This window comes from Brachypodium distachyon, chromosome 2 (assembly GCF_000005505.3).
Source record: "Brachypodium distachyon strain Bd21 chromosome 2, Brachypodium_distachyon_v3.0, whole genome shotgun sequence".
In the NCBI taxonomy this organism is placed as follows: Eukaryota; Viridiplantae; Streptophyta; class Magnoliopsida; order Poales; family Poaceae; genus Brachypodium; species Brachypodium distachyon.
This window is the reverse complement of record NC_016132.3, coordinates 7237541-7259025: the sequence shown is the minus strand read 5'-3', so window position 1 is coordinate 7259025 and position 21485 is coordinate 7237541. Positions and strand designations below refer to the sequence as shown.

General features: G+C 46.3%; 3 protein-coding genes across 3 annotated transcripts; 2 read left to right on the top strand and 1 right to left on the bottom strand.

Annotated features, from left to right (window-relative positions):
- The first annotated feature begins 1161 nt into the window (after window positions 1–1161).
- LOC100844560 (receptor-like protein kinase ANXUR1) lies at window positions 1162–11940 on the top strand. Its single transcript, XM_010232401.3, has 9 exons — window positions 1162–1496; window positions 2508–2975; window positions 3458–3832; window positions 5030–5248; window positions 6709–7080; window positions 7266–7509; window positions 7593–7740; window positions 8222–8589; window positions 9327–11940. The coding sequence occupies exons 1-9, from the start codon at window positions 1457–1459 to the stop codon at window positions 11923–11925; spliced, it is 4833 nt and encodes a 1610-aa protein (XP_010230703.1). The 5' UTR covers window positions 1162–1456; the 3' UTR covers window positions 11926–11940.
- A 1390-nt stretch (window positions 11941–13330) lies between these two features.
- Window positions 13331–19007, top strand: LOC100842738. Its single transcript, XM_010232400.3, has 7 exons — window positions 13331–13564; window positions 13697–13875; window positions 14363–14700; window positions 15981–16425; window positions 16833–17131; window positions 18100–18430; window positions 18676–19007. Exons 3-6 carry the CDS (start codon window positions 14386–14388, stop codon window positions 18415–18417), a joined length of 1377 nt encoding a protein of 458 aa, XP_010230702.1. The 5' UTR covers window positions 13331–13564; window positions 13697–13875; window positions 14363–14385; the 3' UTR covers window positions 18418–18430; window positions 18676–19007.
- Window positions 19008–19603: 596 nt separating this feature from the next.
- On the bottom strand, window positions 19604–21161 carry LOC100832748. The gene is made up of 5 exons (XM_003565540.4): window positions 20797–21161; window positions 20578–20705; window positions 20278–20466; window positions 20141–20192; window positions 19604–20035 (listed from the first exon to the last, which is right to left on the bottom strand). The coding sequence occupies exons 1-5, from the start codon at window positions 21088–21090 to the stop codon at window positions 19916–19918; spliced, it is 783 nt and encodes a 260-aa protein (XP_003565588.1). The 5' UTR covers window positions 21091–21161; the 3' UTR covers window positions 19604–19915.
- Window positions 21162–21485: the final 324 nt, after the last annotated feature.

Genomic DNA, 21485 nt, shown 5'->3' with positions numbered 1-21485 from the left:
ACAGCAGATTAATAGAAATGTTCTCTCACTTTTTGGTAGGCTTTATGTGGGTGCATGATGTATGTTTCTGTATGTGAAAAACGATTCACCCATTACCTTCTCATGTGGACCCCCTCTTAATAGTACAGAGTTTTTATGACTCAATAAATGAAAAAACCGCTAAACTCCACATGCTTCTTTTCCAATCTTGAGGGCATCGAATCGTTTTGCACCATTTGATATCAAATCTGAAAAACTTAACGCACGATTAGTCCACACAACGCATTGTCATCACCAGCAAACCACTTAGGAGAGAAATGCCCTTTCAGAAAGGGCATCACATGAACATGGAAATGCACATGTGAAACAAAGATTTGGAAAAACATTTGAGAAAACTTGTAAATTATGTGTCTGATTCACATGAATAGAAAAACATGAAATCCCAACAGACGATCAAATGAAGTCAGCCCACGGGTAGAAATAATTTAAAAACCGTTTTTCATGCATATGGATTGCAATAGAGGTCTATGGGATTGCAAAATTCAAGAGTTGTTCATTTGAAATTCCATTTGAAATTGAGATTGCAAGCTGTTTACCTCGGTTTCCACTTTCCTTAATTTCTGTGTGTCGAATGTATGCATATTGTTGCCAAAGAAATATGAAATGCTAGTAACAACTCGTCAGTAGTACTGTAAAACGAACCAAGCACTTGAGAAAACGAACCAAGCGCTGTCAAACCCATTGGAGCATTCTTAGGAAGCGTTTGGATCCAGGGCAAGGATAGTTCTGGCCTTGCCAGACAAGGATATGCATTTGGTTAGCGAAACAAAATCTAGCTTTCGAAAGCAATCTAGCCTGCAACGGCAAGAAAAGGCTTGCCGATCGAGGCGAGCCGAACTGGCTCTCCCGCTCAGGCAAAAACACGATCTTGGCTCTAATGTAACAGTTAATGCTTACATTCTGCGTACATCCAGACAATTAGCCTTGACTCTACCGGCTCTAGCTAAAACGAGCTAGAAAAATCTGGCTGGCTAAGTACGGTGAGCTAGCTATCAACGCACTCCTAATTAATTCTTCCATCTTGTTTTAAAATAAAACAAAAAATCTTCCATCTTGCAGTGGCTGCCTGCGTGCATGGAGCCTTTGACTGCTTTCACTCGCGTCAGTCCCCCGCCTTGGAGCGTACGCTGCAAACGGAAAGAAAAGTCGCGCAGGCTGAAAAAGCAGCAGCGAGGGTGAGGGGGGCGCAGTCGCAAAAAAGCAAAACCACCGCAGCAGCGAGGCTCCAGGCCACGGCGAAAGGTGGAGGCAGAGGAGAGGAAAAAGGAGACACAAATTCGCCGCGCAGCTCCGGCTCCCGAGACCTTGCCCCCCCTCCCCGGCGTCCCGTCACATGGGCCCCGCGTCGCCGGCGCCGTCCTTCCCGCCTCGCCGAGCGCCCCGGCGCCAGTAGTAGATCGCCGCGGCCGCGCCGGGGATGGCGCGGCTCGGGCGGGCGAGCTGCCGCTCCGGACGAGGTCAGTCAATTCCACCTCTCCCCGATCTGAGCCCACTTCGCGGTCGCGTTGGAGCAACGGGACCTACGTGCTTGGTGTGCTGTTTTGCTTGCGCGGGCGGAGTGACGGACTAGTTGAAAATTCGAGGCGCGCCTCGATTATTTAGAGCAGCTTGAGGTTTAGCGGCGGAGGGAATGGGTGCCCGATTTTTGTCTCCTTGGTGAGGTGGCGGCGGGCGTTTGGACCGGAGGGAGCGGGGAGGGTGCGTGACGTGTGGCGGCCGTTCTGGGATCTTAGTTGCCGCGCTCGTTTGGTAGTTCAATCGGGAGCTCGAGCGGGGGTCGTGGAAATGGCGGCTTTCAGGACATGGTTAGACTGTGAGTAGGTCCAGGCGTTACTCGGCTTCACTGCCCTTGCTTTACTGGTTAGCTGGAGCCTTATCCAGGAATGTCTAAACACCTTAGATTAGCCGGTGCTATTAATCCGTGTCTGACGGAACACCGGCTAGTTCTCTCCTCAGTACTTAGAGATGCCCTTTTGTGTTAAATGCGCTTCGTAGAGAGAAATTTATTCGTTTAAGGAATCCCTTGAAGGAAATCGAGGATAAGGAGTAGTCAATTATCCTTAATCTATCATGGCTTTGAGATATACAAAAGTACTCTGTATGTGTTGTACCCTTATTTTGCACTGATGTAGCTAATTTTCAGTAGACATAGATGATTTATGATCTTGACATCTGGACCTGGCCACCTTGCAAGGCGATTTCTGTGTACACAGTGTGTATTGTTTCTAAGGGGTGTGTGTATCATGGGCTCTTCACACTAGACTTATGACTGCATATCAGTTCGTTGCACATGTTCCTGAGCTATGCACAACATATTATTATTTCCTGTCGTTCAGAACTTTGTACGACTGGCAGTTTCTTTACTGGAAATCGGTGGCGGTGGGGGTGGTGCACTGCCTAAAAAGAATGCACAACATATTATTGTCTCAAAAGGATGCTGACTGGTTGATTGTACTGTTTCTTGGCAGGGTTGTTAGAAGATGCTCCAAGGGGACTTCTTTTAAACTTTTTGGTAGTTATATTGGCTCTGGAATTCATCAATGAAATCGATTTGATTACCCAAACATCGGCTCTAAAAGTTGATGCTCCTTCTATATCTCCGTCACAAGATTGGAGACCAGTTCGTTCCATGGTATCCCAAGCCAAAGCCGGCATAAGTATCTCAACACATCAGCATAGACAAAATAAGCTATATTCATCACCAGTTGCTCTGTCATCTGTGCACTCACCTATGTCAGCTCTGAGCTATAGCTCCAGCTCTGGTGCTTCTGAGCTCTCCTTTTATTCCTCGGACCTATCGGATCTTTCTGTGCAGCATAACAGGCGCTCAGCAGCAGATGTTCCTGCTAATGTAGATGCTGCCCCTCCTGACGCAGCTTCGAATACTAGTGCAGCTCCTTCTGGGTTAGTGCAGCCTCCGGTATCTCCACACAATGGTAAGTTCGATTGCTAGAGCCTGAAATAATGTAATTCCAAATGATTTCATTTTGTCAAACATGACTTTATATTACATAAATCCACTGTATTAAGGGGCATGCCATCTGACTATTCAAGAATATGTATAAAGATAGCTAATAAATTAATTCTGATTTGATTTCCTCCTTATCTGAGGCAATAGTATCTCATGACTGATTCCAAAAACCAATTTATCAGTTATTTTACATACTACATAAATTGTATAAGGTTGTTAGCTTTTGCTATTTCAAGCATTATGTTCCGTGCATCAACTTGGAATGGTGGCTGGTGAGATGATGTTTAGGATTGCTAGAAGTTTCATATTTGATTGTCGATAAAGAATGTTAATTTGTAAAATTGACTTCAATCATAGATACCTGTGGTGTTCAATACTGTCTAAATTTTTCTCTAGATATGCTGGTAAAGTCTCAATTCCATTATAATTCACTTTCTGTTTTACTAGGTTGTTGTGCTTCCAACATGGTACAAAGACGAGGGAGCCAAGACTGCCATTGTGTTTACCCAGTAAGAGTTGAGCTCTTCCTTCGCAATGTTTCCTTGAATTCAAATTGGAGCAACGAATTTCTTGAGGAGCTTGCTGCGCAGCTCAATTTGCGGGTTTCTCAGTTTGAGATTGTAAATTTCTATGTTGTTGGAGCTTCTGGGCTAAACATCACAATGAACATAGCTCCCCACACTGGAAATAGCTTCCCAGCAGATCAAGTTACCGCAATGAATTATTCACTTAGTCTGCATAAAGTTCAGATCAATCCAGTACTGGTTGGGGACTACAGTCTTCTTAATTTGACGTGGTTCAGATCATTGGCTCCGGCACCCGGTAATCCTTAGTCATCTTGATGTTCTTCTATCTGTTATAATGCGGACAGTTCTTTTAGTGTATTTTTTTGGAGGAAGTTATTTAGTGTCTAGGTAGAGAAAACCGGAATGCCACTACGTTTTTATTCCTTTAATTTTTCTGTGTTGTTTACTTTAGATGAGAGATAGGAAACTATTTGCAGCACAGGATAATGATAAAACAACAACACTAGTCTATAGTTTGAACTGTGAGCACCACCTAGTTCTGAAAATATGAACCCTTTTAATGATCTACCAAACAAGTATACCCTCTGTTTCAGAACACCTGTCAATTTTAACCGAAATTGTACTCTACACTTCACAACTACAGAAATTGTATTCTACACTTCACAAGTAAACCCATTTCTCCTACTTCTCTAGCTTGTTCTTGTGCTTCAATATTAGAAAAGAGTATTTTGGTCACTTGTAAGTACCATTGTCTTGATAAGCTTTATTTGATCGAAAAAAGTGCCAAGCAAGTAGTAAAGGGTGGAGTACAATATAAAAAATTATTCTGGATAGGCACTAGGCATTATACTCACCTGCCACCCTACAAAATTTTAGTACTAAAATCTTTAAATGGATATAACCATAGAAGGCACTACATTACACATACATAGCCTTATAGGGACATATAGATCTCATCTTGCTATGACTTTTAAAGCACTGGTTTGTCTAGTGCAAATTTTCTACGGGTTTTTTTGGTACACAATCTTCAGACTTGGGTAGTTGATCTGTGCGATGTGCCCTTTTCTTTACCATGTTGATGAAAGTATCCCCATCAGTTTTGATTATAAACTTGGTTATCCAGTCAGTCATGTTCTTCTCTTGATGCCGTGATACCAAATGATGCCTTGGTGTTATAATACTTCCTACATGCTACTCCCTCCAATCCCAAATTCTTGTTTCAAATTTGCTCAAATATGGAGGTATCTATTCTTAAAAAGTGTCTAGATACATGTAATATTTCGACAACAATTTAGGATCGGAGGGAGTATCATATATGACTTTTCTTTTGCATGTCTGTAGTATTTACCGTTACCCCCTTTTAGAAACAAATTTCCTTTCCCTTTTCTTTCCAAAAACGAGATCGCACCCCCACCTCTACATTGACTCATGCACACATCCTCTGTTAACAAATTTCCTAACAAGGTTAACTATCTTCCTTTTCAATTTTTAGCTCCAGGGTTCATGATATCACCTAAGGCATCTCCATCTACATCGTCTACGTTAAAAAGTCCAAGTGAAGACACCAGCAATGGCACTGGCAGACACTCGAGCCTGATTACTGTCATCTGCATATGTATTGGTGCTCTAATAGGTGTCTTGGTGATTGTTTTATTTATCTGCTTCTGCACATTCAGGAAAGGAAAGAAGAAGGTGCCTCCTGTTGAAACACGTATGTGTAGAGCTATCAATTCCCTCCTTTATTATCTGCAAAAATAATAACTAAAAACCAATATAGTTTTGTTTTGTTTTATGTAATGTGATTAGATTATTTGTGAATATTTAAACCATGCTACATTGCAACAAGTCCATTTTTTTTGCATTAGTGTTTATATTCAACTTGTTGAGTGCATGCACGGTTAGCAGGGATGAATGGCTTATCATGGTTAATAGAAGCCGAGTCGAACTTTAAACAATCTGTGAGCTTTTGCTTGAATGGTATACTATACTGTCCTCTGGTCGAAGCATTGGTATGATCAATGCTAGGGGTATTTTGTCTGTCTGGTTTTGCTGGTGGAAAAAAACATGATATTTAACACCCAAGTTGGATGAAAAGTCTTGTACAGCTCTCTGAATAGTAGATTAGCTCTCATTGATTAATAAGAACATCTTTCAAATAATGACATTAATATGATAATGGAATATGCACTGTTGGCCCAGCATTTACCCCATTCTATTTTTGTTCCCTAACCTTGTCCCAAGCTGTCCAATAAGCCTGTCACCTCTCAAACTGTATATCTAAGTCCCTGGATTTGTTTAAGTGGGTCAGTTAGGTCCCAGACGTACCATGCAGGACTGAAGCATTAACATGAAGAGTTGACCGCATCCAACGTGGCGGGAATTTCTGCTCTATGGAAGCGGGGCATTGTCATGAATCTCAAGTCCCAAGACACCCTCGCTTCTAATGTCATTCTCAGGCAGGGGCAAACCTGCCGCTACCACTCCTCTTGATTGTCCTCGTTGTAATATTAGAAGAGTTCGGCGTGTGGGCGGATAATGCAAACAAGAGTAAGAAACGGGGGTAGGCTTGCAAATTTTCACTTGCCACTTACTCCCTTACTCGACGGGCACATGCCAAAAAGTCAAAATGTCACGTTGAATGTGATCAATCTACCTTGTCAGCGCTCTAGCCCGCCATATTAAATTTGGGACTTAACTGAGAACTCACCAACTTAAACATGTTCAAGGTCTTCGAAACGCAATTCGGGAGTAATTGCTGGCTACATTAAGCCATTGTAAATTGTGACTATTACTTGCATCAAATCACAGCATTTGGGTCACATCAGTGGAACATTACAGAAAATTGGCCATTTGGCATAACCATGTAGAATGGAGAGGGTACTTTGTAGCTTCGATTTCAATCGCGCAATAAATTTGAACTAAGGTATTGATGGCTTGTTGTGTTAAGAGAAATGCATACTCCATAAACAATTGTGGCCTGTGAAAGGTCATAATGTATTTCCCATTGTCTTTTCAGGATTTTTAAATGAGTGGAAGCAGATGCTTTATCCATAGCTCTCAGTTTTGTGTCAATTTAAAATGAAGATCAAATTGTTTGGATTCTTTCAGGGTTCATTGTGTATGTTTGCAGAAACAACAATGCGCGTTAAACTCATCTGCTCTTCTGTGCAGCCAAGCAAAGGACACCAGATGCAGTGTCTGCAGTGGAATCACTTCCTCGACCCACAAGTACAAGGTTCCTTGCATACGAAGAACTTAAAGAAGCGACAAACAACTTTGAGGCTTCAAGTGTGCTTGGGGAAGGTGGTTTTGGCCGTGTCTTCAAAGGAATACTAAGTGATGGCACTGCTGTCGCCATAAAGAAGCTTACTACTGGAGGGCACCAAGGAGATAAGGAGTTTCTAGTTGAAGTGGAGATGCTGAGCAGGTTGCACCACCGCAACCTTGTGAAACTCATCGGTTACTATAGCAATCGTGAATTGTCACAGAGCCTTCTTTGTTATGAGCTTGTTCCTAATGGAAGCCTAGAGGCCTGGCTTCACGGTAAGGCTAATTGTGCGAACTTCCTTTTCCTTTTGAACCATTTCTGCATTAGTTCCCACTTTCAGTTGCAATTGGAACTAATATTTCATTAGGTTGATTTTTGTTTCCTGTAATTTTGGAACAATTTCTTTACGGAGTTCCAGACATCCAAAAGGTGACTCTGACGGCATCTTCCATTTTACCAGGCTCATTGGGTGCTAACTGCCCCTTGGATTGGGATACTAGAATGAAAATAGCTCTTGATGCCGCCAGGGGATTAGCATACCTTCACGAGGATTCACAGCCTTGTGTGATCCACAGGGATTTCAAAGCTTCTAATATATTGCTCGAGAATGATTTTCATGCTAAAGTGTCTGATTTTGGTTTGGCCAAACAGGCGCCAGAAGGTCGCTTAAATTATCTTTCAACTCGTGTCATGGGAACATTTGGGTAATCTGAATATGTCCTACCTTGAGCTACATCTCAACTATTTCTGCTCTGCTTTTGCTTCATTTATCTGACACGTTTTTCAGGTACGTAGCACCAGAGTATGCAATGACAGGGCACTTAATTGTAAAAAGTGATGTATATAGCTATGGAGTTGTTCTACTTGAACTTCTAACTGGGAGGAGGCCTGTGGATATGTCACAATCTTCTGGCCAGGAAAATCTTGTGACATGGGTTAGACTTCTTGCTATTCAATACAATCCTCAGTTATTTTTAGCATTAACTAATCTTCTACATCTGAACGTGGATCTGTGTTAGCATAATAACTATTGAGCAGCCAACCAGTTTGTGGTTTATCGATACCGCAGCTGGCAAAAAACAAGATGGTCAAACACCATTGGGTTGAGTAGATTTACATGCTCTCGTTCCGTTCTGTATCTAAAAAGCCTAAAACACACTATTGTTCTGTTCTGTATCTAACTTTAGTGACTAGGCTTTGGTATGGTTATTAATTTGAAATCTCAAGGTAGCCCTATCCACAATGCTGACAATTGTTGGTATCATATTTCTTAGCTGGCTTCTGTGGCTAGATTGGGAGTAGGCTAGTTCATTAAATATCAATGTTTTGCATATTATTTGGGCCTGATATCAATTAATACAAAGTGCATGTATTGTTACTTGTGTGGTGATGTTATTTTTGCTCAACTGACTACAGACACGGCCAGTTCTTCGAGATAAAGATAGACTGCAAGAACTAGCTGATCCCAGGCTTGGTGGACAGTATCCGAAAGATGATTTTGTGAGAGTGTGCACAATAGCAGCAGCCTGTGTCTCTCCCGAGGCAAACCAAAGGCCAACAATGGGCGAGGTGGTGCAGTCACTTAAGATGGTGCAACGATCTGCGGAGTTCCAAGAATCTATACCGACACCTCCTGCTCGTCCTAATATCCGGCAGGCTATGGCAACCTATGAATCTGACGGCACTTCTTCTATGTTCTCATCCGGACCCTTCTCAGGTCTCAGCCCCTTCGAGACTGAAAACATATCAAGGACAGCGATTTTCTCAGAAGATCTTCACGAAGGTAGATAGGGGTGGTTGTGGAGCTGTTTTCGGTAGAGCCTCCAACCAACCATTCAAAAGCTGATGGCGTTAGCGACTGGGAAGCATGACCTGTAAATTCCATTTTTATCACCGTCTGCGGACGGCTAGATTGTCAAGAGAACATTTGATGGCTTTGTATGAAAGAATTGATTTTGTTCAAGGTTTTTGGCCCTAGCTCCTGGCTCATGTTGATACAATTCTGAAGTGCGTTGGACACTTTTCTAAGGATTCTTGGTGGCAGGGCATGCTACCTTAGGTTTGGGTGCGGAGATCCCAGCTGTGCTACCTGATGTTTCACTCTGTGAGCATGCACGAAACAGTCAGGTTGTGTCCAGATTTGGCATTCGAAAGGTTAATCACGGCTTCCTGATCAGTTTCAGAATCACACGGTGGTGTGGGGGACGCGCGTCAATCAGAAGGATTTTTTTTCCCTGAACAAGCGGCTGTCCCCCCGGAGCGCCGCACGCACCAGCCGAAGACCTGAGCCCATCGTCCTCTCCACTCCTCCCAGCCCCCGCTCCCGCCAAATGCTCCCACTCCCCGGACCCGAGTCTTGAGCCCCCTTCTCCGCGGTCAAACACTCCCCCACTCGCCATGGCCTAATCACCAATCTCTCCTCACATCTGAATCGCCCGCTCCTCACTGCTCTCTGTCTCTCTCTGGACACGGACATGGCTGCCACGGCTCGCCGCGCATTGCTGCTTGCTCTCCTCGTCGTGGCTGGCGCTGCTGTTAACGCGAAACCGTACAGCCCCGCGGACTCGCTCCTGCTCAACTGCGGGTCGACGGCGGACGGCCTGGACGCGGACGGGCGCAAGTGGCTGGCGGACACCAACAACAACATGTGGCTGGGCGACTCCGGCAAGTCGTCCATCATGGCCGCGGCGGACGAGCTGGACTCGTCGCTGCCTTCCACGATCCCCTACATGACGGCGCGCGTGTTCACCGTGGAAGCCGTGTACAACTTCACGGTGAACCCCAAGGACCGGCACTGGCTGCGCCTCCACTTCTACCCGTCCTCCTACAACGGGATCTCCCCGGAAGACTTCCGCTTCTCCGTCAACACCTCCACGGGGCTCACCCTCCTCCACAACTTCAGCGTCTGGGTCACCACCAAGGCGCTAACCCAGGCCTACATCGTCAAGGAGTTCTCCCTCCCCAAGACGCCCGCGGGCTTCATCGCCGTCACCTTCACCCCGACGCCCATGACCAACGTCACCTACGCCTACATCAACGGCCTCGAGCTCATCTCCATGCCGGACATCTTCGACGACCCGGCCACCATGGTCGGGTTCGCCGACCAGACCGTTGACATCGCGGGATCCACCTTCCAGACCATGTACCGGTTCAACGTCGGCGGGGGATACATCCCGCCGTCCAATGACTCCGGCCTCGCGCGCTCCTGGTTCGACGACACGCCCTACGTGTTCGGCACGCTGCAGGGGGTCACCTACAACGCCGGGCCGCGGTTCCACGTCAAGTACCCCAGCGAGGCCGCCGAGTACGCGGCGCCCGTGGAGGTGTACACGGGCACGCGTTCCATGGGGTCCGACCCGCGCGTGAACCAGAACTACAACCTCACATGGACCATGGAGGTGGACGGCAACTTCACCTACGTCGTCCGGCTCCATTTCTGCGAGCTCCTGCTCAACCGCCCCAACCAGCGGGCCTTCGACATCTACGTCAACAACAAGACGGCCCAGTCGGACGCGGACGTGATCGAGATGACGTCCGAGCGTGGGGTGCCGGTGTTCAAGGACTTCGCCGTGCACATGGCGGACGAGCCAGGGGAGGAGTTCATGTGGGTGGCGCTGCACCCGTCCGTGGCGCTCCGGCCACAGTTCTACGACGCCATCCTCAGCGGGCTCGAGGTGTTCAAGCTCAACGACAGCAGGGGTAATCTGGCCGCGCCTGACCCGGAGCCGTCCAAGATGCTGGCCAAGGCGGAGCTGGGCGCCATGAGCGACAAGGACAGGACCAAGTCCCAGAAGCAGGCCAACATGGCCACGGTCATGGGCGGGACCGCGGGCGGCGCCGCGGCCGTGGGGATCGTGGCGGCCATCTGCGTGGTGGTGTACCACAACAAGAGGAACCGGGAGCTGACGGGAAGCGAGTCGCACAACTCCGGGTGGCTGCCGCTGTACCACTCCCACACCAGCGGCAAGTCGTCGGGCCACATCGCGGCCAACCTGGCGGGCATGTGCCGGCACTTCTCCTTCGCGGAGATCAAGGCGGCCACCAAGAACTTCAGCGAGTCGCTCATGATCGGCGTGGGCGGGTTCGGGAAGGTGTACAGTGGCGTGGTGGACGGGGACACCAAAGTGGCCATCAAGCGGTCCAACCCTTCGTCGGAGCAAGGCGCGCTCGAGTTCCAGACGGAGATCGAGATGCTGTCCAAGCTGCGGCACCGGCACCTCGTCTCCCTCATCGGATTCTGCGAGGAGAACAACGAGATGATCCTCGTCTACGACTACATGGAGCACGGCACGCTGCGGGAGCACCTGTACAACAAGGGCGGCGGGAAGCCCACCCTGTCGTGGCGGCACCGCCTCGACATCTGCATCGGCGCCGCCCGCGGCTTGCACTACCTCCACACGGGCGCCAAGTACACCATCATCCACCGGGACGTGAAGACCACCAACATCCTGGTGGACGAGAACTGGGTGGCCAAGGTCTCGGACTTCGGCCTCTCCAAGTCCGGCCCCACCACCGGCAACCAGGCGCACGTCAGCACCATGGTCAAGGGCAGCTTCGGGTACCTGGACCCGGAGTACTTCCGGCGGCAGCAGCTCACGGACAAGTCGGACGTATACTCCTTCGGCGTGGTGCTGTTCGAGGTGCTCATGGCGCGGCCGGCGCTGAACCCGGCGCTGCCGCGGGACCAGGTCAGCCTGGCCGACTACGCGCTCAGCTGCCAACGGAAGGGCACGCTCGCCGACGTCGTCGACCCCACCATCAAGAACCAGATCGCGCCCGAGTGTTTAATCAAGTTCGCCGAGACGGCCGAGAAGTGCCTCGCCGACCAAGGCACGGACCGGCCCTCCATGGGCGACGTGCTCTGGAACCTCGAGTTCGCGATGCAGCTGCAGGACACGTTCGACGGCAGGAGCGGCCGGCCGCAGGGCCGCGACGACGACGGCAGTGGCCGTCCCGCCGTGCTCGAGCCCAGCAACAGCTACGGGAGCACCGCGAGCGTCACAACCATCGGGACGTCATCCACGTCCAGGGTGCACCAGGCGTGTGCCATTGCGGAGGAGGACGACGAGATGCTCACCGGCGCCGCCTTCTCGCAGATAGTGCAACCCACTGGACGGTGACACGCGCCGATCGAGTGTCCATGTGGGTGTTGTGTCAGTGTGCAAAATTTTGAAAGAAAAAAGTAGCAGGTCAATGTAAGTTTGAAGGATTTGAAGATTTTGATAATTAGAGGCAGACTAGTATTTTTTTTTTGTTCTCGAGAAAAATAGCAGACTAGTATTTCAACCACTGTTTTGTAGCTAGGTTTTCAGATGGTTTTAGATAACAATGTCCAGCTATTTATGCAGTATATATACCTGGCCACTGTCATTTGCAAGGCTAGATTCATTGTCAAATGGAGTAATTTGTTTTTATGAGTTTACAGGAGAGTTGTGTTTTTCAACCACGGCCAGGAGGTCACCCGCAAAAGAGGTTTACCGGATTTGTTGCATCAAATGCATAATAGTTGCATAGGCACAACAATTTGTTGCTGATAAGTATATTTGAAATGTTTTGAGCGCTGCACACTTTTTTTTTTGTGTTACGAGATCAATTTCATAACATTCAAAATATTTAAATTTACATTACAAATGGTAAATATAGTTGAGAGGCGTCTAGTTAAAGCGAGGTCAAACTTCGAACTGGCCATGCTTAGAGCATATCCGACATATTTTTTTAAGTGGTTCATAGTCCGTTAAAACTGCCATTATTTCCTAAAAGTTGGAAAAAAAACATGGTCTAGCAGATTCCTTACATGGTTCCAAAATCCCTAAATTTTCTAGAGAATTTTCTATTTTCTCCCCACCACCTAAAAAACAGGGAACCAAACCGTCGCTCCCCAAATTCCTGATACAAGTGTAGGGAGGGCAATTGCCATGACCGAAAAAATCATCCATCAAGTCCTGACTCGGTGTCGCTGCCATCCGATCGCTAAGTGGCCACTTTTACATACCTCCGGCAGCACTAGGCCTACCTCCCACAACGCTCCGCAAGCTTTTCCTTGCCAGAATCAAGCCCGAGCACAAACGTCGTTGCTGCTAGATCTCGGCCGGGCGTGGCGATGAGCATGGGCATGGTGATGCGTGTGAAGATGCGACGATGACCCTCAAATGCGGGAAGGCGTGGACAGAGTGGCCTAATGATGGGCATGGGTTCGGCGGCGAGGGAAAAAAGCCTTGAGGCAATAACATGTGAGACTCCTATGTCAGTGCGGCCCAAGATGGAATATGCGTTTTCTTTTAGGAATATGCTGAGAACACAATTTTTTTTCAAAGGTTATCATTTCTCCCATCTTTAAAATTGATTTTAGGAACCAAGTTTTGGGAATATGTTGGAGACGCCTAGTAGCAGCACTGGCGTGATGGCACGGTCAAATCGCCGCTCTTCATTTACCTCAGCCAACAATCTGAACCGTCAAAATCCATCTCCTCCACAGCGCAGACTTTTCCTCTTCCTCTCTTGCCCTTCCTTCTGACCTATACTCCCACTGTACTCTGACCAATCCAATCGGACCCAAATCACCCAATGCGGCTCTAAAAATCTCCCCTGTGCCCTAGAGCTGCCGCCGTGCTGTGGCTTATCGGCTTATTGTCACCGCCGTTGCTAATCCCATCTCTGCCTCTCGCACGCGTCGCCGCCGCCGCCGCGCCGTTCCCGTTCCACCTCTTCGCGCCCCCGCTGTCTCTACCCAGTCTGCAATCTCGTGCATTGGCTTTTGAGGTATGAGCTTCCAGACATCCTGTGATTATTTAATCCCGAACTAGCTTCCATAAATTTTGGGTGTGCCGGGTTTAGATCCGGCCCTGCCAGGAATGTGATCATACTGTTTGTTGTTTGTTGTTTGTGACTCAGATAAGCATCGGTTTTCCTCCTATTCCTCTATCCACCGCGGCGACCCCATGGCGAAAACCTAGAGCTGCCGCCGTCTGCCGTCGCTGCCCTCCTCTCCCCTCGGCACCTCCCGGCGACGCCGCCCTCCTCCTCCCCTCGGCAACTCTCGACTTATCTGCAACCCGCAACCTGAAGCCAAGGTGAGCTGGCCCTCCTCCCCACCCGCAACCTTCTACTGCTGCTATCGTTAGCTGATGGTTCAGCTGCTGCTGAAAGAGAGCCCGGAGCTGTGGGTTGAACAAACCAGCAGCTCTGGAATTGGGCCGCGCAGTGGAGAAGTGAGGAGCCGGAGCAGATTTGGTGGATTTTGAGGAGTGGAGGGCTCCTGAACAGGCCCTATATGCGACAATCTGTTGAAGTATTACTGAGTCAGATGACGTTGATTGTTGTGAATCTGCTCTAATGCCTGCAACATAGTACTTAATTAAATATACGACTAGCTGATCCCCTCTAACAAATTTTGCAGCCACTATAACATGTTTTCATAATCTGCTACTGCAAAGATGCGTTATTGAATGCATAGTAACTTTGATGTGCAAACTTCACTGCCTTTGCACCTATCTTCTTTCGCCTTTGGCTAAGTAACTCATTTCATTTTCCCCTCTATCTTGGTGGCAATTACTGTAGGTAGAGTAGATACTTGTTTGCGGATGGCGAGGGAACCAAGTCCTGAAATAGATGATGAGCTTTTCAATGAAGTTTATGGGAAAGCCTACAGTGGTCCAGTTGCAACAGCTACAAACAGCGTGACACCTAAAGTAAATGATGAGAAGAAGCCTCTGGCCCATGATAAGTCAGATGAAGAAGATGATCCCCGGGATCCCAATGCTGTCCCTACTGATTTCACTAGTAGAGAGGCTAGGGTTTGGGAGGCTAAAGCTAAGGCTACAGAAAGGAACTGGAAGAAGAGGAAGGAGGAAGAAATGATCTGTAAAATATGTGGAGAATCAGGTCATTTCACCCAGGTACTGTTTTCTCTAATGAACTTAGAACTCGCAAGAACGTTGATTGAGATAAGTACATAATGTTTTACTGGACTTTGATATCCTTCTGCAGTGTTCTCAGCTTTGCATACTTTACTGACCCAATCGAATATGAGCAGCAAGATTCTTTCCTGATACTACCTGCAAAAAATTGCCAGGCTTATTCACAGCCTTGTTAAGTTTAAGTTTATTCTTTGTCTGTGATTCATAGTACCTTGTCTTAAAAAAATGCTACAGCCTTTTTCAGTGAACAACAGAATCAATATAGTCGAAGAAAAGCAGCTTTGGTGTCTTGTCCATTTTGTCTTAATTGATAGTGTTACTCTTAGTTGATTGGTCTGCTATTAATGATATTGTACTTTTATAAATGCTGCAAGAGAAGACAATAATTTTCTGGTGCAATCTGCCCAATTTGACCTTGATCCTGGTATATACAAACTGTAAACTCAAATGTGGGTTAATAGCATACATATCATGTTCACTGGCCCTAGCAGCAGCACAGGAATGCAGGCGCATGAGTTTAAATCCTGGCGGATATGAAATATTTCAGGAAGAACAGAAGGATTGTTCTAAGAGTCGGTTAGCACTAGAGCGCAGAAGAGTTATGAAGTCAATTACTATTAGGAAATAGTTAGTAGTGAGACTGTACAGATGCTAACATCCCCATATAAGGATGCCCTGTAACTCCATAGAGTTTTATGGTAAGCAATGAGATCGAAAGTCTATGTTCCCTTAAGTTTTCTCTCAGTTGGTCCTGTTCGTCACCTAGTTCCACTATACTCAAGCCATCGCAGTCAAACTTCTCTCCTATGGATATTCACCTCAGCTTTGAACTATGTTCACAACAAATGTGTAATGTAAGTTACTGAAACAGCCGAGCTAGTCTTATCATGTAGACTCAATCATGAATAAATAGAATGCATGACACAAATCACTGGTATCTCTGATATATTTTCTTTGTTGTGTCAGCAAGATATAAGTTGACTTGTCATTCATCATTCTTCCATTTGATATTATATTTCCTCAATGTCACATCATTGTGTAGGATCAATCATATTAACATTACTTAGCGACACTGTGTACATTGCTTATACACATTTATATCTAAATAACTTAATGCAAAATATGGCTTGCCATGCCCACAGCATGGAAGTTTTGATAGACCCTCTGATCCTATGTATTTTAAATTACTTTTGCTGCTATATTAAAAGTTTTATTAGGTTCTTCTTCAATTTACATTTTCTTTTTATCATTCTTAATAGGGTTGTCCATCGACACTTGGAGCAAATAGAAGAAATGCGGATTTTTTTGAAAGAGTTCCGGCAAGGGACAAACAAGTCAGGGACCTTTTCACTGAGAGGACAATAAGTCAGATTGAGAAGAATGTGGGGTGTAAAATCAGAATGGATGAGAAGTTCCTGTTTGTCAGTGGGAAAGATAGGTTAGTACTAGCCAAAGGTGTAGATGCTGTGCATAAACTCATTCAGGAAAGTAAAGGTAAACATAGTTCAAGCAGCCCAAAACGGGATCGTTCTAGATCCCCTGTACGGAATTCCGCTGACTTTCGCCTCAGGCACCCTGATTCTCGATGGTCTCATAGCCCAAGAAATGCATCACACTCTCAAAGTAGAGGACCCCATAATGAAAGGCCTCTAGTTGGCCGCTTACGCGACGATATGCCCAAGTATCCAAAAGGATCTCCACAAGGTAGGGCGTTCAAGCACATTGATCTTATAATTTGTTTGTACTGGCAAATAGTATGAGCCAAACAATTAGGCAACTTGAGCAAAAGAAATGTCTTTAGTCCACTTTTGTTGTTTACCTCCACAATACAGTATAACTCTTCTGGTCCATTTCAGCTAGAGGTAAGTTGAAGCTTTAAGTGCATGAATATGGCCAATGAGGTCTGTCTGGTTATGATCAGACAAATTATCTTGAATACAAGTTACACGTTGAAAGGTTTTACAGACTTCTATGTGTTCGGTGACCTGCAATGTGTATAGTATCTGCAATCGTCCTCATTTCACTATATAGTAAAAATCTACATAGGTCTCAAACTATCTTAGTTATCTGGAACTAAAATCCATATCTGCGTGTTCTTCCTTTTGCTGAAGCTTATGCCAACAACGGAGCAAAAGACCGTCCAGTCCGATCAAAATCTCCATGTGAACCTTCTTATCTTGATGATCATCTTAGATCACATGGTGGGAATAACCAATATGCCACTGCACATATGCCCAATAACTGCAGCACCGAGAGGTATGGAACAGATTCCCGTTTAGACCTTAAGTTTGAACTGCCTTCCTATCCACAAACTTTGGAAGAGCTTGAGATCGAGTTTAAAAGAGAAGCTATGGAATTAGCTAGAGCCCGTGACCAGGAGGAGGATGAAGAGAACTGCAAGCATCGCGAGGTAATTTTCATGTTAATGTTGCTTGACAAATTTCTCTGTTGATAGAACAATATGAACTTTTCTCTTGTTGAATCTAATTATTAGCTCCTATTTGTTGAACAAACATGACTTACTTTAGCCTTTTTTGGGTAAATTTTATGAGTTTTAGATAAGTTTGTATAACCATTCTGCATGAAAGTATTATAAAAAAAACGAAGTATGTAGCACAATGATCACCTTATGCAAATATCCAATTTATAAGAAAATCCCCAGGATGAACTTTATTCTTTAAATTGCTTATTTATATATTTAGGTCTAAAAATTGAGGTCTACAGTAATAACTTAATGTAAAGCATAGATGAAGTACCATACAAATGATTCAGAATTTGGTGGTTCAATATTTTAATACCTTTCTACGTCCTGGTTTTTGGTCGGAATTATCTGGGCCTCCAAACTGGTACTTAATGTATGTTAGCTGCACACGCCTTTTTATTTTAACTACCTACTTTGAGTTGGATGACTAATTCGTCCAACTGAAAAGTTAAGATGAAACCACTTTTTATTTAAGGTTCCAATATGTTATTTCCCTTGCTGCATTTTGGAAGGACTGTGATTTAGGTGGTGGGTGTCTGATTTCCTTTTTAGTTTTTTTTTTGCTCATGACATCATTTGCCTACCTTATTTGTTGCATGAAATTATGAGAGGGCAACGGGAAAAGAAGATTAATGTATCTCTTTTGGTTGTTTTGGAAGTTGTGGCTGTGCAAAGCAATCTTATCTTTAGATCCTTTAATCACAGTAGATTTCTGGTCGTACACTAGAAATGTCTTTAATGCGGAAGGGCTACCAGAATAACCAAGAACCATGTCTATTAAATTAGTCAAGTTTCAAACCTTGCGGTACAGTTATTTTGTAGTGTTTAGTGCATTCCATTTTATTTTGAACAGTCCTGCTGTGGATTTTCTAATTATATGCTCCTTTCGAATACAGACACTTCGAGAAATCAGAGAGAACCACATGAAGAGAGTATCTGCCACTAGGAGTATGCAAGCAAGGAAGTGGAGTGAGTTTCTTGAACAAAGTTTTAGAAGGCAACAGCAAGCTCAGCAGACCTCGTACACACAAACAGGCTATCCTGATTTTGATCAGAGAACTGCACATTTTCCCACTACCGCTCCAGCAATCGATTCAAAGAACGCATATCCATATCCTACTGATAACTATTCTGCGGCCCCAAGGCGTCATGCTTATGACGAGTTTCAGCATGAGAGACATGGTGACTTAGGGAGGACGTATGGGCGATATTAGCTGTTGAATGGTGGTGAGTTAACACTTGTTTTAGCTTTTGATGTTAAGTTGTGCAGTTTAAATTTATTTAGACAATCTCGTCGTGGTTTGAGAAAGTGGCCCAGAGGTAAGGTGGTGTTCCAGGTGAGTTATTTAACAGTTTATGGCTACGTTGGACACAGTAGTTAAGGACTTGGTAACCTCCATATTATTAGGAGACGTCGACCTGAATGTTCCCCTCCATTTTTGAGTACCTAAGAGCGGTTCCTGAATTTTCAGGGGACTTGTGTGGGAATCTGAGTCAATGGTGTGCTACTGTCTTAGCGCCTATTTTCTGTTATGTAGTTTCATGAGGTAAGACTTCTTATTCGAGCAGCAACATGTGCTGGTTGCTCAGTCTTTTGGGGTCTCCAGTACAATCACAATGTGATGAGGAACTATTAAATGCAATGAAGATATCATCTCAGCTGCTTTTCTATGAACTATGACGAAACTGGTCGCTGTTACGTGCGTTGTAAGCCGCAAGCAGTGTCAACATGATATTTGGTTATTCCTGTTCCTTTACAAACTAGAAATTCCACTGAAATGAAAATCCACTTTTGTTTTGGAAATTGGCATATCAGTTCTGTTAGTGGCAGTTTATTGGAGTATCTCTTTCTTATTTGAATCATGTTTCTGGATACATATCTTGTTTATATTTATTATATTTAGGGTCTATATCCAGTGCAAGTTCCCTATTGTGCAGAGTATCATTTAACAGATCTTGCGGAATCATGTTTCACATGTCTTGGAACCGTACGTTATCCATATTGTAACTTTTTTTTGTAGCTGAGAACAAAAGGTGGGATAACTAAGTTAAACAAACTTTAGCTACCCAAACTCAACCCGCTGCACGTCTTTCTTTTCACTCACTCCCACTTGTAGAATGTGGAACGGATGGTGAAGAATGTAATTGCTGTTAAGATTGAATTAGTCAATAATTAAGGGTTAATACTTGCTTTCTACTAAATGTGTCGTTGCCATTTTAGCAACCGTTCCTCGCACTCAGGAAAATGGTATGGTACTCCAATCGTAAGCGTTTTCATAGTCGTGTAGCTCTGTCCCTTGACAGGTGAAATCTCCAAAACATGATATCTGGGGATATGTGGTAAACCCCAAATTTGATGATTTGGTACCGATGGAATGCCACTTTCTGGGCCACCTTTCATTTTGATGATAAACGTGAAAAGCTCATCCATTCAAGTCTGCGAAGAAGATCATTAGAAATTTGAGCTTCCGGTGACGTGGCTTTCTTAGGTTGACATTTGCGGAGGTGCAAATCTGAACATTGGCAATACACAGGTGGCCCAGAAAGTCCTGGAAAATCTAAGTGCATTAGATTATGGAAACTGTGTGACTGTGTCACTAGTACTCTGATCTAGCTGACGAGGTTGGGCAATCTCTAGCAGACGAAGCTACTCAGCTAGCGAGCAGAGTATTACGGAGTACACCTATATCCTGGCCATCCTCGGCAGAAAAATCACGGAGCTTCTGCATCTTCCTTCCCCTGGGCCGCCAGCCGCGACTTGAGCAATCTCGCCAGGTTCACCAGGAACGGCGTGTACACGAAGTAGCACGTCGTCGTCCAGCTCATCACCCCCTGCATGAAAACCAGACCGACGTCAGTCTCGAGTGAGTGATTTCTCTCAATGTCGATCGACTGTGGAGGAAGATGCCAGTAGCTAGGTGCATGGTCGTTAACTACCGTGCCAAACAGTTGTACGTCGGCGTCGGGATAGCTCCAGCACTCCAACAACCTGCACCAGTAGCAGCAAAAACATGTCATCCGTGATGCCTTTTAAGATCAAAGCTGACATGCAATCGGAAGGATAAGCCAATTACTTGATGAGTGGGACCTCGGCGAGAGGGCAGGCGACGCCGACGAGGCACGCGAGGGCGAAGCCGAGCCAGGAGCCCTCGAGCAAGAGCCAGACGAACTCCGCGGCGGCGAACAGCACGTACGCCTCCACGTTGCTGGCCACCCCCGCCCCGTACAGCTCCGCGCTGAGCTCGATGAACAGGGCAAGCACTCTGCAAATGCACATCAGGGCTCCTCACTCCTCAGGCCACCCGGAAGGAAAGTCTTTCATTTCAGACTAGACGACCCATCCAACGCAAGAAAACGAAGAGTTACATGATTACATTAGCGACGTGGCCGTGTCGCGCGGGCTCCCGGTGGCCTTGGATCTGGCGGGCGGCGCCGCCCTCTCGTCCAGGAACAGCTGGAGCATCCCCACGGTGCAGTAGAACGCCCCGAGCAGCGGCGGCACCTGCAACGACCAAACAAGATCAGCTGATCAGATCAAAATCAGTAAAGCGCTGAAGGAAGAATCGAGTTCGAGGGGGGATTTATGTACCAACCAGGATGTGGGTGTGGAGGGGGCCGAGGTCGAGGGCGCCGTTGCGGTAGAGCTGGAGGCCCACGCGGGAGTGGATGCCGTCCAGGAGCGGGCCGAGGAGGAACCCGGCGCCGAAGAGGGCCGCGGAGACGGCGGGCCAGGCAGGGCCCAGAGGGCTGCGCCCGCCCCCGCCGTTCTGCAGGACGCGGGCGGGCCGGGGCAAGCGTACCCGTTCCGCTGGCTTGCGCCGGCGCGAGGGGGAGGAGAATCGCGGCGGTGTCGGAGCGGCGCCGCCGGCGGCAAGCACGGCGAGCATGTCTTCTTATCTTGTGGGTTGTGGCCGGTGGCAGACGTGGCAAGTTGCGTTGAGCCCGTTCGTGATGGATCTTGGATCAACGGCGTTCCAGCACCGTCTTGTCACTTCGTACCATTCCAACCGTTCGATCTAGATGGCTGGCTTATTTTCTGCTCCCGTAGAGATCTCGGTACACTTCGGCGGTTTGATCGACCCTGAGGCGTGTCAACGGTTCATTTAACTCAAACCACTGTTCCACAAAGATAAAAGCTTGTACAAGCAGTCTCTTCTGGACATCCGAATTATCGATTATCACTCTCGTGCTATCGGTTTTGCCACATCAAAAATTTAGTTCGTCCTTCGCCTGCCATTACAGACAAACATTGTCTGTTTATAGCCATATTTTCAGATGATGA

Coding starts and splice junctions, on each gene's coding strand:
- LOC100832748 (XM_003565540.4), bottom strand. CDS start 21,090: ATGCTCGCCGTGCTTGCCGCCGGCGGCGCCGCTCCGACACCGCCGCGA. Junction 20,706..20,796: donor CCCTCCACACCCACATCCTG/GTTGGTACATAA, acceptor TGGTCGTTGCAG/GTGCCGCCGCTGCTCGGGGC. Junction 20,467..20,577: donor GACACGGCCACGTCGCTAAT/GTAATCATGTAA, acceptor GTGCATTTGCAG/AGTGCTTGCCCTGTTCATCG.
- LOC100842738 (XM_010232400.3), top strand. CDS start 14,386: ATGGCGAGGGAACCAAGTCCTGAAATAGATGATGAGCTTTTCAATGAA. Junction 16,426..16,832: donor TCCAAAAGGATCTCCACAAG/GTAGGGCGTTCA, acceptor CTTTTGCTGAAG/CTTATGCCAACAACGGAGCA. Junction 17,132..18,099: donor AGAACTGCAAGCATCGCGAG/GTAATTTTCATG, acceptor TTTCGAATACAG/ACACTTCGAGAAATCAGAGA.
- LOC100844560 (XM_010232401.3), top strand. CDS start 1,457: ATGGCGCGGCTCGGGCGGGCGAGCTGCCGCTCCGGACGAG. Junction 2,976..3,457: donor TCCGGTATCTCCACACAATG/GTAAGTTCGATT, acceptor CTGTTTTACTAG/GTTGTTGTGCTTCCAACATG. Junction 5,249..6,708: donor GGTGCCTCCTGTTGAAACAC/GTATGTGTAGAG, acceptor TCTTCTGTGCAG/CCAAGCAAAGGACACCAGAT.